The sequence below is a fragment of the Perca flavescens genome, chromosome 18, assembly GCF_004354835.1.
Source record: "Perca flavescens isolate YP-PL-M2 chromosome 18, PFLA_1.0, whole genome shotgun sequence".
NCBI classification, from domain to species: domain Eukaryota; kingdom Metazoa; phylum Chordata; class Actinopteri; order Perciformes; family Percidae; genus Perca; species Perca flavescens.
Window position 1 is genome coordinate 29,200,991 of NC_041348.1, and position 14,807 is coordinate 29,215,797.

The 14,807-nt window shown below is 40.7% G+C and overlaps 2 protein-coding genes across 3 annotated transcripts in view; both read left to right on the forward strand.

The window, feature by feature from the left end:
• LOC114572876 (cnksr family member 3) overlaps positions 1 to 4,990 on the forward strand; it is a 74,327-nt gene extending 69,337 nt beyond the window's left edge. Inside the window, exons 19-22 of the mRNA XM_028604657.1 lie at positions 1,213 to 1,307; positions 2,215 to 2,461; positions 3,489 to 3,661; positions 4,711 to 4,990. Coding sequence (XP_028460458.1) covers positions 1,213 to 1,307; positions 2,215 to 2,461; positions 3,489 to 3,661; positions 4,711 to 4,866 — 671 coding nt within the window. The 3' untranslated portion in view covers positions 4,867 to 4,990. The remainder of the gene's footprint in view (positions 1 to 1,212; positions 1,308 to 2,214; positions 2,462 to 3,488; positions 3,662 to 4,710) is intronic.
• A 6,729-nt stretch (positions 4,991 to 11,719) lies between these two features.
• The window catches only part of LOC114573105 (serine/threonine-protein kinase D3), a 67,683-nt gene continuing 64,595 nt past the window's right edge, over positions 11,720 to 14,807 (forward strand). The window contains exons 1-2 of one of the 2 annotated variants that reach the window (XM_028605043.1): positions 11,720 to 12,053; positions 14,100 to 14,713. In XM_028605043.1, the coding sequence (XP_028460844.1) occupies positions 14,414 to 14,713 (300 nt within the window). In that variant the 5' untranslated portion in view covers positions 11,720 to 12,053; positions 14,100 to 14,413. The remainder of the gene's footprint in view (positions 12,054 to 14,099; positions 14,714 to 14,807) is intronic. The other variant, XM_028605044.1, reaches the window with a different exon arrangement.

The window sequence follows — 14,807 nt, forward strand, 5'->3', positions numbered from 1 at the left end:
CGTTGTTTATTTCTAAAGAAACACGACAATGTATAAAAGGCTCCATTACCTTGTACCTCACGTTATGGCTCAGTAGCAGACGCTTTTATAAAACTAGGCTAACGATTGGGTCATAACCACGAGACTTACTGTCACACAGTAGAGGAATTACCGTATAGTACAGGAGAAGCTCACAGGCAGTTTGGACTTCCATTAGCTGTTTAGGTTTAATTACTAATGTTAACTAGCATGTTAGTGATCAATAATTAGCCTGTGTCTATGTCATCTCCTCAGGCTGGTTACACACTGCACGCGTCGTGCGAGCGTGTCAGCCGCGTGGCGTGTCCGATTATATTTCGGCTCCCATGTTAACAGGTTAGAGCGTGCACACTCCCGGCCTGAGATGCGTGCAGCTAGAACAACAAAGGTCAGTTTAAAAGATTTTCACCAGATTTTGAGAGACTCTAGTCGCGCTCAACCCGCTCCCCGTTTCCGGGTTAGCTCTCCACCAATCAGATGGGTCATTTGAGCCTGACTGCCGGCAGTGCCCGCCCTGCCGATTATACATGTCAAATCAGCCAAAATGAAGACCAACAGCCCCTCGGACGGATACGGGACACCGATTATCGGCTCGGTGTGTCTGGACCTTAAGTCTTCCACAAAGCCATGGGAAAACACTGATTTGTAAAAACCAATATGTATGAAACATAAATACACGAGTGTTGTTTTCCCATCCATCCAAAGATGCACTTCATGGTTTCCGCTGTAGATCGGAAGCGTCCACTAAATATCTCGTATTCAGGCGTAGTAACAGCGTTTAATAATTTACAAAGACCCAACAATTCCAGTAATTCCCCCAAGAGCGACACTGGTGAGGAAAAACTTCCTTTTAGGGAGAAACCTGGGACAGACCCAGGCTCTTGGTGGGCGGTGTCTGATGGTGCCGGTTTTGGTGGAACATGTGTACGTTCAAAGGCTGTTTTAGTCGTGCAACAGAAAACTCAGATTGGACTGATAGTCTAGCTAGCCGTCTGGATTTACCCTACAGAGATCTGAGGAGCAGTTAACCATAGTCCTCACAAATCCACCGGAGGTTAGAACGCCAACACACAGAAAGAGGAAAGTGACGGACATCCGAAAACAGTGACATCCGGGGGAATTTCCGCCAGAATGAGAGCAATCCCGGAAGTGAAACTGTCTCATTTATACCTTTCTTTCTCTGTCTGTGTGCAGAGTGCTACAGCGAAGGCAGCGATCAGGACGCTGACGAGTGTGCGGCTACTTCCTGTTCTCTGAACTCTGAGCAGGAAACAGCTGATTCTGAAAATGTGAGTAGCAAAGTGTGAAAGTACATTCATTTAACACCCTCCACACTGTCTGTTCAACCTCCGGCGCACGAGTCAGCAAATTCCGGTTTAGTGCTCTGCTTACTTTAATGCAGACGAAATGATTTAATCGTGTGGCCAGGGTTCAACATTAGCACCAATCTACCAATGCTGGTCAACTATGCAAGAGGCTGGTAGATCTGCTTCACTCACCAGCCAAAAAAACAATGGTAATCGATTGAGTGGCTGGTAATATTTGAACTATTCACTAGCCGTTTGGCTGGTGGATGAAAAAGTTAATTTGGTAACACTTTACTTGAAGGTATCGACATAATTGTAAAAATGACACTGACATAACTATGACATGACACTGTAATGAAAGTATGACAAGTCTAGACTTGTCATAAAATCTTTTTGGAGTGTCCTTTTTAAGACAACTTGACATTGAACAGTATGACATTATGTCAACTTGTCATGACCAAGACAACTTCTGATAATGTCACTTTGATTAATGTCAACTTGTCATAATCAAGACAACCCAAACAACGTCAACTTGTCGTGACAAAAACCGAATGACACTTAATGACAGAAGTCATAAACGTTTATGACTTGTTTATAACGTCTATGACACGTTCATTCGGGTGTCATGTCATAGTTATGACAGTCTCATGTCATAGTTATGACAGTGTTATGTCATGACTATGTCAATACCTTCAAGTAAAGTGTTACCGTTAATTTAAGATAATTCTAGACTTGTTATACTGATTGACAGGCATCTCTTTGTCCATGTGTAAGTTTAATGCAAAAAAGTCTTCTTGGGCCAGAGGACATCACGTGATGTTGCAATTCCAGCTTTGGCCACTATGTAAATCGTCTCTGGTTCAACTCAAACTTCCGGACCTTCTCACAGGGAGACGTTCCTCAGCCTCTCGGTGAGCTGTCCCCCTGCACCTCCACCCCGCCAGCTTCACCGACCAGTGAGAACAGAAGAAGAAGCACCTTGGAGGGGAGGACTTTAAGTAGAAACAGAAGAGTAAGAAGAAGAGCGTCATCAGAGGGCGGTGAACGCCTGTCCTGGCTGGACCCGGCCGGGTCTGACGGAGCGTCCCTCCCTCTAATCCACGTCGGAGGAGAAAAAGAAGACGAGAACGTCCACGGTAAACACTCGATTACTGCTGCCTTAAAGGTCCCATGACATGGTGCTCTTTGGATGCTTTTATATAGACCTTAGTGGTCCCCTAATACTGTATCTGAAGTCTCTTTTATATAGACCTTAGTGGTCCCCTAATACTGGATCTGAAGTCTCTTTTATATAGACCTTAGTGGTCCCCTAGTACTGTATCTGAAGTCTCTTTTATATAGACCTTAGTGGTCCCCTAATACTGTATCTGAAGTCTCTTTTATATAGACCTTAGTGGTCCCCTAATACTGTATCTGAAGTCTCTTTTTATATAGACCTTAGTGGTCCCCTAATACTGTATCTGAAGTCTCTTTTATATAGACCTTAGTGGTCCCCTAATACTGTATCTGAAGTCTCTTTTATATAGACCTTAGTGGTCCCCTAATACTGTATCTGAAGTTACTTTCCTGTAATTCAACCTTGGTGCAGAATTACAGCCAGTAGCGCCAGTCCCACAATGAGCTTTCCTTAGGATGCGCCATTTCTGTGTCTGTAGCTATTGAGGAGGGGGGGGGGGGCAAGGTGGAGGGTGGGGGTGTGGCCTTGACCAACTGCCACTTTGCTCGTTTGAAAGCCATGATGTCTCTCTCTCTCTCTCTCTCATGGGTGGGCCAAATTCTCTGGGCGAGCAAAGCAGAGAAAGGGGAGGTAATCTTGCTCCTTATGACCTCATAAGGAGAAGATTCCTGATTGGTCCATCTGAGCTTTCGTTTTCTCAAAGGCAGAGCAAGATACTCAGGGCTCGGTTTACACCTATCACCATTTCTAGCCACTGGGGAACCATAGGCAGGCTGGGGGAACGCATATTAAAAACCTCATAAAGTGACATTTTCATGCCATTTAATAATCATAAGAAGAAGTATACAACTTTCTTAGGGCTGCAACTAACTATTATTTTCATTGAGGATTCATGTTTTGGTTATTTTCTGGATTAATCGATTAGTTGTTTGGTCTATAAAAAATGTCGATCAACTTTGGAGTTACGGAGGTCTTTCTCTTTGCAGAGAAGCCCGCTGATGAGATGGAGTGCCTCTACAACGACCTGAAGGCAGCCAGCTTGTCTCCGATTGGACAGTCCAGTCAGAGGGACTTCAGAGCGTCGTTCGTCAGACGATGTCAGAACGACAAAGTCAACGACAAGCTTCATCTGCTCCGGATCCTCCAAAGCACACTGAAGGTACTTACCAGTAATCATAGGCATAGATTTCGGGGGTGGGGGGAGATTTGTCCCCCTCAAAAAATATAAAGTAGTGTTGTCAAACGATTAAAATATTTAATTGTGATTAATGTCACAGTTAACTCGCAATTAATCGCACATTTTTATCTGTTCTAAATGTCCCTTGATTTCTTTTTGTCCCATTATTTTTTCTCATTTTAATGCTCTTATCAACATGTAAAAGTGGATTGGCTTTTGTGCAAATGTTTTTTTTATTGAAAACAACATTGGCATATACTGTAGTGTTCAATTTCAGACTAACATTCTCACTTGGAGCAGTCATTCACAACGTTAAAGGTGCCCTGCCACACGTATTTCATGACTTTGTGGTAATGTCTGAAGTTCTACCATGGACATTTTTTTGTGGAAAAAATGCCTTGGTTACCTTGTTTCAAGCCATTCTAGCGTGGTATAGAAAGCCTGCAGGAAGACTCAGCTTGATTTCTGCCAGTTCTCATTAATATGCAACAAGCTAAGCTGTTTGAATCTGATTGGCTAACAGCTAGCCAATGAGAGCCTGGCTGTTGACGAGGGGGGCAGAGAATTGGCATCAGCTGTGTGCTTGGCCATCAGCTGTGTGCTCGGCCATCAGCTGTGTGCTCTGTCATCAGCTGTGTGCTCGGTCATCAGCTGTGTGCTCGGTCATCAGCTGTGTGCTCGGCCATCAGCTGTGTGTTTGGCCATCAGCTGTGTGCTCGGCCATCAGCTGTGTGCTCGGCCATCAGCTGTGTGTTTGGCCATCAGCTGTGTGCTTGGTCATCAGCTGTGTGCTCGGCCATCAGCTGTGTGTTTGGCCATCAGCTGTCTGCTCTGTCATCAGCTGTGTGCTCGGCCATCAGCTGTGTGTTTGTTTATTTATTTTATTTCATATTAATGTTTAAATGTGTTTATGCATTCACCAACAACAAAGGCAAATTCCTAATAAGTGCTACTTACTTGGCAATAAATCCTTTTCTGATTTTGATTAAAGTCAGTCTGTCTGTCTGTCTGTCCGTCTGTCTGTCTTTCAGGCCAAAGAGTCGGAGCTGCTGGTGTTGGAGCAGATCCTTACCGCCCCGACCCTTGCGGCACCCACATACAGGAAGTGGAGACTGTCCAACGCCGTGGTGCTGCAGGAGATCGCTCAATGCAACCAGGCAGCAGGAGTCGCTGCACAGCTGAGATAAACTCTGGTTCCTCGCTGAAACACTGCTGGGTGAACTGGGACCAAACTGCTAAACATAGGATCTCCATACAGACGGCAGTGGTGGAAAGTAACTAAGTACGTACTGAATGGCTAACTTTTCAACCTGGACACTATTTTCCCATGTTTTTGTGTCTAAGTGACTGAAAATTTTAAATTGGTCCACCATTAAGTGAGAAACAAGCTGCAATATAAAGTTAAAGCATCGTCAGTTTTGTGTCCACTAAAAGTTCTGTTTTGGCTCAGGTTATTATTATTTATAGATATATTATATGTAAGTGTCTGTCAACATTATGGAAAGGATCCCTAGAGAGATAGACCTTTTTGTTAAAGAGTAAGATCCTTTTTGTTTAACACGAAAAAGCCCCAAAATCCCCGTCACCAAACACTTTATTTTTTTGATATTTAAAGAATTGTATTTGTAATTACTTTGATTATTTTTTGTATTTTAAATGTCTTATCAATAATGCTGAAGGTTTGGACTGTTGGTTGGACAAACCTTGTGAAGTGTGATACTTTTAATTTAATTAACTAACCCTCCTGTTGTCCTTGGGTCAAACCCATATTTAAAAATTTTCTATATCAGAAATTTGGGGTTTCTTTCAACTAAATTGTTCAAAAAAAAGTAACGTGGGTGGTTCCCTACATCGCTCTTGACAGTGAAATAAATGATCAGTTAACTACTTTCATTGAATTTTGGTTTTATTCATTATCATAGCATTTAAAAAAAAGAAATTCATAAAAGAATGTTGAAAAGTGAGAAAAAATGTGGGAGAAGCTTCAAAAACGTGGTGAAAGGAGGGGGATGTTAAAAAAAGCGCTGAAAAAATCAATAAAAACATTGGTAAAAAGGGGTAAAAAACTTAGATAAAATGGACAAAAACATTGGAAAAATCGGCAAAAACGTCAATAAAAGCGCAGAAAATAAATCAACAAAACATTGGTAAAAACTGACAAAAAAACGTAGGAAAAAAAAAATAGGGAAAAAGCAACAAAAGTGTCAAAAAAAAAGTTTGTATTTAAAATTTTGACCCAGAAAAACAAAAAGCTGCATGGTCATGACTGAAAGAACGAGGTCCAGGGTACAAGAGGCCGAAATGGGTTTCCTCAGGAGAGGGGGCTGGGGTCACCTTAAGAGATAGAGGGAGAAGCTCAGTCATCTGTGACGAGCTGCTGCTCCTTTGCATTGAAACTAGGGATGCACCGAAACCAGATTTTTGGGGTTCGGCTACATACTGAATCCACTGGTTAAGATTCTGCCGAATCCAAAACCGAATACTGACTCCTACTCCCATCCTCAGTCCATGAACACAGTAAACACATGAATGAAGTAAACAGGGACTGTCCTTCCTTTGCCGTACCCGAAGTTGCTGCATTTTGGCTGCTGTCTGGAGATTCCTTCATGCACAACTCGTATTCTTTCGGATGTTTCATACCAGATATTTTAAAGGGATACGCCACCGTTTGTTGAAATAGGGCTCATCACGTTCTACCCTGGCTGTAGATAGGTGGGCCAACACATTTTTTGTCTCAGTGCAAGTAATTTGGTTGTTTTTTGGGTCTTTTGTTGGCTCACTTTTACTCACAACATGCTAACCGGCAACATAGGATTCCATGCACTACGCTAAGCTAACTAGCGGCGTTGCACCGGACTAAAACAATGCATGCACAAAAAATGCGTTGGCCCACCTATCTACAGCTAGAGGACACCGTGATAAGCCCTATTTCAACAAACGGTGGCGTAGCCCTTTAACACCGGCAATGTTGTGTATAGTTTAGGGTCCTCGCCTCCACCAGACTAATCGGCATTGTAAACTGAACATGTAGCTGGACTTGAACGGTCTTCTTTTGACTGAAAGTACTGCCAAACAACAACTTTTTTAGCTCACCAGTTCCATTTCCACTTTCTCACAGCCTGCTGCATTGAACGCTCCACCTACGTAAACACCTTCCCGTAATCAACAGCGCTGTCATAATGGTGACAAGCGTAGGGTTCGGTTTGCAAATTTCACCCGTTTTTCAAAATGTCTATATCAGAAATATGGGTTTCTTTTTAACTAACTCATTTGAATGATTCCATACATCACGCTTGGCAAGTACAACCAAAGATAGGATCTCTACTTTCATTGACTTTTGCGTGTTTTATTAAAAAAATTCGCATTTGAAATAAGAAAAAAATTTCAAAACAATATTGAGTCTAAATAATTCATAATTTCTGCTTTTTTAACTCAAGAATTAGGTATAATTTCCTATAAATGAGGTGTACTGACCATGAATTCCAACACTGGTAATAAGTTGGTATTAGTGGTATACATGGTAGTGAAAAGAAGCGTTAAACGTAAAAAAAAAATTAGCCAAAAACATTGAAAAAAGAGACAAAAGTGTCGATAAAAGAGACGAAAACATCGGAAAAAGTGTTGATTTTCAGGACGACAAGTAGACGGTGGAATGGAAGACAACACAAGGGTTAATGTTACAGCATTATAATATCATGATTTGGATTTACAGAGGGAATTAAGAGCAGTTGGTTTGTGGTGTCTTACTTTATTACCAGTTGAACCTCTCTGCTTCCCTCCCGTGACCTTTGACCCCCTCTGTTTTCATTGTGCTCCTGTACACGTCAGACGTTTTCTTCTCTCCCTCGCTCGCTCGGATAAACGGTAACAGCCAAATCTGTCAGCCTCAGGATTCCTGTTGCAGGAGGGTTGAACTGCAGTAACCGAGCCTCAGTGTTTACCCTGAGCCGGCTGCAGCGCTCTCCGGACAATAGATGCAGACAAAGGTGCCTGCCTGAGAACTATGTATATATATATATATATATATATATACATAGTTCTCGTCTCAGGCACCTATATATATATATATATATATATATATATATATATATATATATATATATATATATATATATATATATATATATATATACATATAATTACACAAACAGCAGCACAGGAAAAGGCGGGGGAGTTTCTGCATTGATAGTGAGCCCTCAAAATAATGAGTTGGAATTTTTGTGGCACGAAAAAGAAAATCCCATAGCACACATAAGCAATTACCCCGTCCAATCAGAGATCAGATACAATTTAAAAGGTCCAGTGTGTGGGAATTTCTCCCGTCTAGCGTTGAGATCATGTATCGCAATCAACTCTCTCTCACCACGCAGTTCAGAGTAGGTATTACAGCTACGGTAGCCTTCACGCTTCAAAAAGCCGGTCTCTTGCTCTTTTCAGTCTCCTTTTTCTTTTTCTGGGCGAAGAAGAAGACTCCTGTTCCTGAAATTTGGATTTTGAATACCTGTGGTCCTCCATGTTTCCTTCTTCAAACTTGCCAGGGCCCGGGAAGCTACGATACGATACCCGGTAGCAGCATTAGCAGCACCTGTGAGTTTATCGTGTGACCGAGAAAACGTGAAAGGTGGAGCAGTATGTCCTGTATGTCCCTTACACACAGACACACAGACACACACACACACACACACACACACACACACACAGGTGGAGCAGTATGTCCTGTATGTCCCTACACACACACACACACACACACACACACACACACACAGGTGGAGCAGTATGTCCTGTATGTCCCACACACACACACACACACACACACACACACACACACACACACACACACACACACACAGGTGGAGCAGTATGTCCTGTATGTCCCTTACACACACACACACACACACACACACACACACACACACACACACACACACACACACACACACACACACACACACACACACACACACAGGTGGAGCAGTATGTCCTGTATGTCCCTTACCGGCTAACATATTTCAATATGGAGCATGAATATGGAGCGTTTAACCCAGTTCATGTGAATGCAAATGTAAAATTTCAAGTCAAAAGGAATACTTGGAATTGATGGTGGAAAAGGACAAGTTGGTGAACGGGCAACACAGATTTTGATAATGGAGAACTAAAAACGTTACACACTGGACCTTTAAAAAATAAAATACACCTTAAAATGGTGTACAGTTCCCTCTGCTTCTAAACATGTGTCCATGTTTTTGTTTTGTTTTTGTACAGTAATAGAATTGCACTCTCCATAAAATGTTTATATTAATAATATTTATTTATTCTATTTAAAAATGAGTTGCCTTATTGTTAACCCAGTTCATTTTTCAGCATAATAAAGTACTAGTTAAGCCAAAAACACAACATATTATTGTTAATTTACATTTTGTCGTATCCTAAATTCCAAATACTCAAGTACTGTACTTAAGTACAAATCTAAAGTACTTGTTCTTTACTCGAGTATTTTCCTTTTTTGCTACTTTATACTTCTCCACATCATCTCAGAGGCAAATATTGAACTTTTTACTACATTTATCTGATAGCTTTAGTCACTTTACAGATTCAGTTAAATAATACAAAATATAATAAATCAATACATTATGATGTGTAATTATAGATTAAGATTAAACATCATTGCTTGTTGTAAATTAACAAGCTGCTCCGCTTCAACATTAAAGTAATAAACACGTTATTGCATCAATAATTATAATCATATATTATATAATTATAATCCAGTAAAGTAATACATATGATTCTGAAATGGGACATTCTAAATAAGGAATAGTTTTTGTACTTTACGTATATTTTGGTGCCAACACTTTAGGCAAAATTTTGAATGCAGGACTTTGACTTGTAACAAAGTATATCTACACATTTTTTAGGGGTACTTGAGAGTAGCATAAAGCTGCAGTATTGGAGGACTGCAATCCTCAGACTGCATTTATAGGACCCATAGCTTTAAAGAAAAAAAAACTTGAACACTGTAAGTACTTGAAAAAAAGTAGTATTTGGGTGAAAAAAATACATAGATAGGTCCGTAGGGAGTTGGGTTGGGAACCGGAGGGCTGCTGGTTCAAGTCCCTGGACTGGTAGCTGGAGAGACATGCCAGTTCACCTCCAGGGCACTGAGCAATTCAGTTTATGCATGTATGGGAGGACCTTTAAACTTAAAATATTTTGACAAAAGTAGTGCTTGGGTGGAATAAACCTTTCAAACTATGAGTACTTGGACAGAAAGTAGTATTTTGGGTGGAACAAACCTTTAAAACGTAAAACTAAGGTCATGGAAATGCAGTCTCCGGTACTGCAGGAAGTTAATATTGGTACTTGACGTGATTTGCACTTTGGGTAATGGAGTATTTCCACCAGGAGATGGCGCCATATAATTATCTGATCTGATGAAATTCAAAAGCAAAGGACAAAGCAAAGATCATCTATAGCTTCAATGAAGATTCACTCTGAGGTTAAAGGTGCCTGGCCACACAAAAACGTTTTTACTTGCATTTTTCGAAATCTGTTAGGTTCATATGTGTTTGTGTCATGTGGTTAATGTGAAAATGAACTGCTACCTCCTCTGTCAGCTCTAGTCACTGAACAGAAATAAGCAGAGAAATCAGACCAATCACAAAAGCTGGTCAGTCTGACATCATGTTGCCTGAGCTCATTACTATTCATGAGCTCGCCCAGTTGTGCTGGATAAAGGATGCTGATAGCCATGCTCTCATTGGCTAGCTGTTAGCCAATCAGAGTCAAGCAGCTTAGCTCGTTGAATATTAATGAGAACTGGCAGAAATCGAGCTGAGTCTTCCTGTAGGATTTCTATGCCACGCTAGAATGGCTTGAAACAAGGTAACCAAGGCATTTCTTCCACAACAAATGTTACAGAGTCCATGGTAGAACTTCAGACATTACCACAAAGTAATGAAATACGTGTGGCAGGGCACCTTTAAAAAGAGAAAAGCAAAACAAGTTATCATGTGAATGTCACAGGCTCTTTATAGTAGCACCAGTTTATTTTTATGTGTGACTTATATTCTTTCATTATATTAATTTGAGTCACAGAGCTAAGCATTTGTTAGATTAAGTGAGCATTGGTCTGGTGATAGCTGACATTCAGCTAATAAATATCTATTAAAGTGTTTACATTTATTAAAGAATCCTTAAAGACTATAGTAAACCATTTGGGTTTAAAAATAAAAAACAAACCCAAAGGTAGCCGAAATAATCTCCTTGTTTTGTACAATACAAGGCAAATATGAACATGTTTTTGTCAATTAAAACAGTTCATATGTTCAGAAAAGAGTGAAGTTTCAGGAAATACCTTTAAAGATAGTTAAAACTGACTCGGGGGCTAGTGTTAGCTGGGTGTTAGCTAGCATTAAGTGGGTATTAGCTGGGTGTTAGCTATGGGTGTTAGCTAGCATTAGCTGGGTGTTAGCTGGGTGTTAGCTAGCTGTGGCTCGAACATAATCTAACGATAGCTAACGTTAGCTGAAAATAACATTTGAGCATAAAAGTGAAGTTTTAATCTTGAGCTAAGATTTATAAAATAATATTTTATGTATTTTTTATTGTGTCAAACAATCATTATATATACCATTTTTTTTATTCCACAAAGGTTTCCTTTTTTTATTCTAGTTTAGCTTAGTTAACTTATTCTTTTTGCTGTTAGAGACTCAAGTGCTGGTTCAGCAACAAGTCTACTAATATAAAGCTTTAAACTAGAAATAAACACTGTCAACAGCTGCTGTTTAATGGCTCTGAGCAATACAATTCAACACATCTTCTTTGAATCGTCATTGTTGTTTTCCACATTACGACTTTTAAACTCATAAACACAACGAAGTCGGAATAACGACTTCCTTCCTAACTCGGGAAATACAACCATCTGAGGAGCACATGAATGCAGCATCACTCCCTAAACCAATCCAACCAACGAAGGCAACGAGTATTAGCCAATCAGAGGCAGAGAAGGGCGGGTCATGCCTTCGCAGGCTTAGGAAACGCAACTTCGCTCCTCCTCCTCCTCGGTGTGTGAGCGATAGTTTGTGCCTGTCGCTGCCTGTGATAATCAGATCCGTGAGAAGCTGGAGCTGTTCGGTTGGACATCTGGGCTTAATGGGTCGAAAGTTTGGAGTGAAACGAGACAAAAAGAAACGGTTTACTTGCTCGTTAACTGATTTACTTCTCCCTGCCAGACCCTGTGGACCGAGCACAGCGAATTTGAACTGTTGTAACCGTTATAAATTCAGCCGTTGAGCGGCTCGAGCTCGCCGCTGGATGGGAGTTTAAAACGCTTATTTTTCTCCTCGATGGAAGCGAAAAACCCGCCCTGTTGTCAGAGGTAATGCCTTCAAATTTATCTTTCCATGTGTGTGAATGCCGTAAAACAAGCCTGTTGCTTTGTGTTCACACGTTATACAGTTGTAGGCTACTCCGTTATTTTAATATATATCTATGTTCAGACAGATAAGCTACAATAGAAGCAAGTTATTGTTGCTGTTGTTGATTTGTTGTGTTGTTCCACTGGTAAACCCAGGTGAGGAGAAACATCTTCTTGACTTTTGAAGATTATTTTTTGGGGCTTTTCCCCTTTTTATTATTAGTAGAGACAGTGGATGGACATGAAAGGGAGAGAGAGAGATATAAGGGATGACACGTAGCAAAGGGTAGCAGGTCGGACTCGAACCCGCGCCGCTGCAGGACTCAGCCAACATGGGGCGAACGCTCCCACTGGGTGAGACGGTGAGCCGCCCCAAAATCTCAATTTTACTTTTTATTTCATAACATTTTCATTAAAAAACATTTTTTTTGTAACTGTGCACTCAAGAAAATATCAAACAAACTAGTGTCATAATGGCTTTTTATTTAATTTTTTTTTTTTTTATATACATTAACTAAAGTAGGTTAGTTAATGTATGTAAGGTTACAAAGTCGAATTATTGTTAATAATAATAGTGAGTTTAAGGGATTTTAATGTGTGTTATTGAACAAAATGTTTCCCTTTTTAAAATATGAAGGATGTAGGACAGGTGACTTGAGAGTAAATATCTGGTTAAATGGTCTAGTTTCAGGTAAAATCTGACTTGTTGTGGCTCACTTTCCTGTCTGTTTTAACTGTACAGGCTTAAAGGGTCCACTCACCCAAATTAACCTAAGAACTGTGAGAAAATTGGTTAATTCTTTCATTTGTTTTGGTAATTTTGGTTGACCTGGAGCTTTTAGTTTGTGGTCAGCAGATGTTTTGCAGCGTGTTCACAAATCAAAAGTAACCATAATGTCCTTGCAGAGTTTCAGTTTATTAGCATGGAGAATATGACTACAACAATATCAAGTTTACAGTGACCTAAGGGTCACACCTATTACAGTTATTGATATTTGAGGTTACATTTCTTTTTAACCTCTGCAGCCTGGTCAGCCACGTTTGTCCGGTACAAACTTAATCGGAAAGGTTAAAGTTTGTAGTTTTGATTGACTTTCTTTCACCAGAATCTCATTGGACACAGAGCTGTAAATATGAGGAAGGCTGGGTGACATGTTGATATTAATCTTTAGACTATTCTATAAATATTCCTGAAAGTGTACGCACTTCAAGAGAGTTCACATTCCCAGAGTGACATTATGTTTAGATGAAAATGAAATGAAAGTCAAAAGTTAATACTATTTATATGAAAGGAAAGTGACAGCTATAACATTTTGAATAATTACAACATTTCTATTCAAACTGGACATCTTTCATAGATAAAGAGAGATACACTTTTGGGGATAATTCTTTAACCCTCATGATTTTTTATTAATTTATTTATTTTTTATTGCAATGCTAAGAACATACAAAAAACAATGCCAGGGGTAAATACAATTGAAAGCACAGTTACAGGTTATAAAGACAGGAGAATATCAAACAAATGACATAGTGAGATAGTTTTAAGGGCTTTAGAGTTGCTGGATGTACTGAGAGAGTTCAGGTAAGATTTGAGTTCCTTACAAAAAATAAAAAAGTAGAAAAATAAACCGGTTTATCAAAAAATATTGGTCCTTTAAGTCTTTATCAAAGTTGTGCTGACCAAATAAAACATCTTTGTATAACAAAGAAAATCTCTGTGATGAGACTGAGCGTACAAAGATACAGAAATCCTTCCAGAACAGACTTGTATATGTGCATTCCCAGAAGAGATGAGCGACAGATTCTTCCTCAGCACCACAAAAAGAACATAAAGTGTGTCAATATCAGGAAACATCTTTTTTTTTAAATAAAGCTTCACCGGATAAAAAAGATGAAGTAATTTGTAAGACACATCCTTGACCTTATTGGTTATTAAATATTTCGAAGACAAAGACCACACTTTCTTCCATGGAATATTAACAAATTGCTGTCTTTTATTCTCAACAGATGCTGCCAGTGACACACAATCCGCAGTCACACCCAGCAGGAAGCCTGAGGATTTAGTGGTTATAAAACTTTTTTAATAAGTTCACCTCTGCAGCATCCAGAGCTTTTACTTCATAGTTGTGTTTCTACCTCGGAGATGCCCGTCCGTGAGAGGAGACCTTTCGTGCAGGAGTTCAGCGGTAAGAAATGTGATCGGGGACAGAAAACGCTCGGCTAACGCAGTCAAACACGTGTTTTTTTTTGTTTGTTTTTTTTGGATGTCGTTGGCCTGCGACGCCTTTCTGTCTGCACGACGTCACAGATAGCGGAGACCAATGTCTGCCGCCGACAACAGCCCGCCGCTGCCGGCCTCGCTGCAGTCGTTCCCCGCCCTCCCTCCGCACGCCGTTCCGCCCACCCCGTCGCCGTCCCCGAGCCCGCCGACCACGCTCTGCAGCCGGCTGTCCAACGGCAGCCGGGCGGCCGCCAGCCCCACCAGCTCGCGGGGCTCCATCCACGGAGGAGTCTCCTTCCTGCTCCAGATCGGACTCACCCGGGAGACGGTCACCCTCGACCCCGGAGACCACTCGCTGTCAGCTGTCCGCGAGCTCGTCTGCTCCATCGTGGATCAGAAGGTACGTTTTTATTTTGGCTTCTGATCTCTGATTGGACGGGGTAATTGCTTGTGTGTGTGTGTGTGCTATGGGATTTTTTCTTTTTCGTGGCACA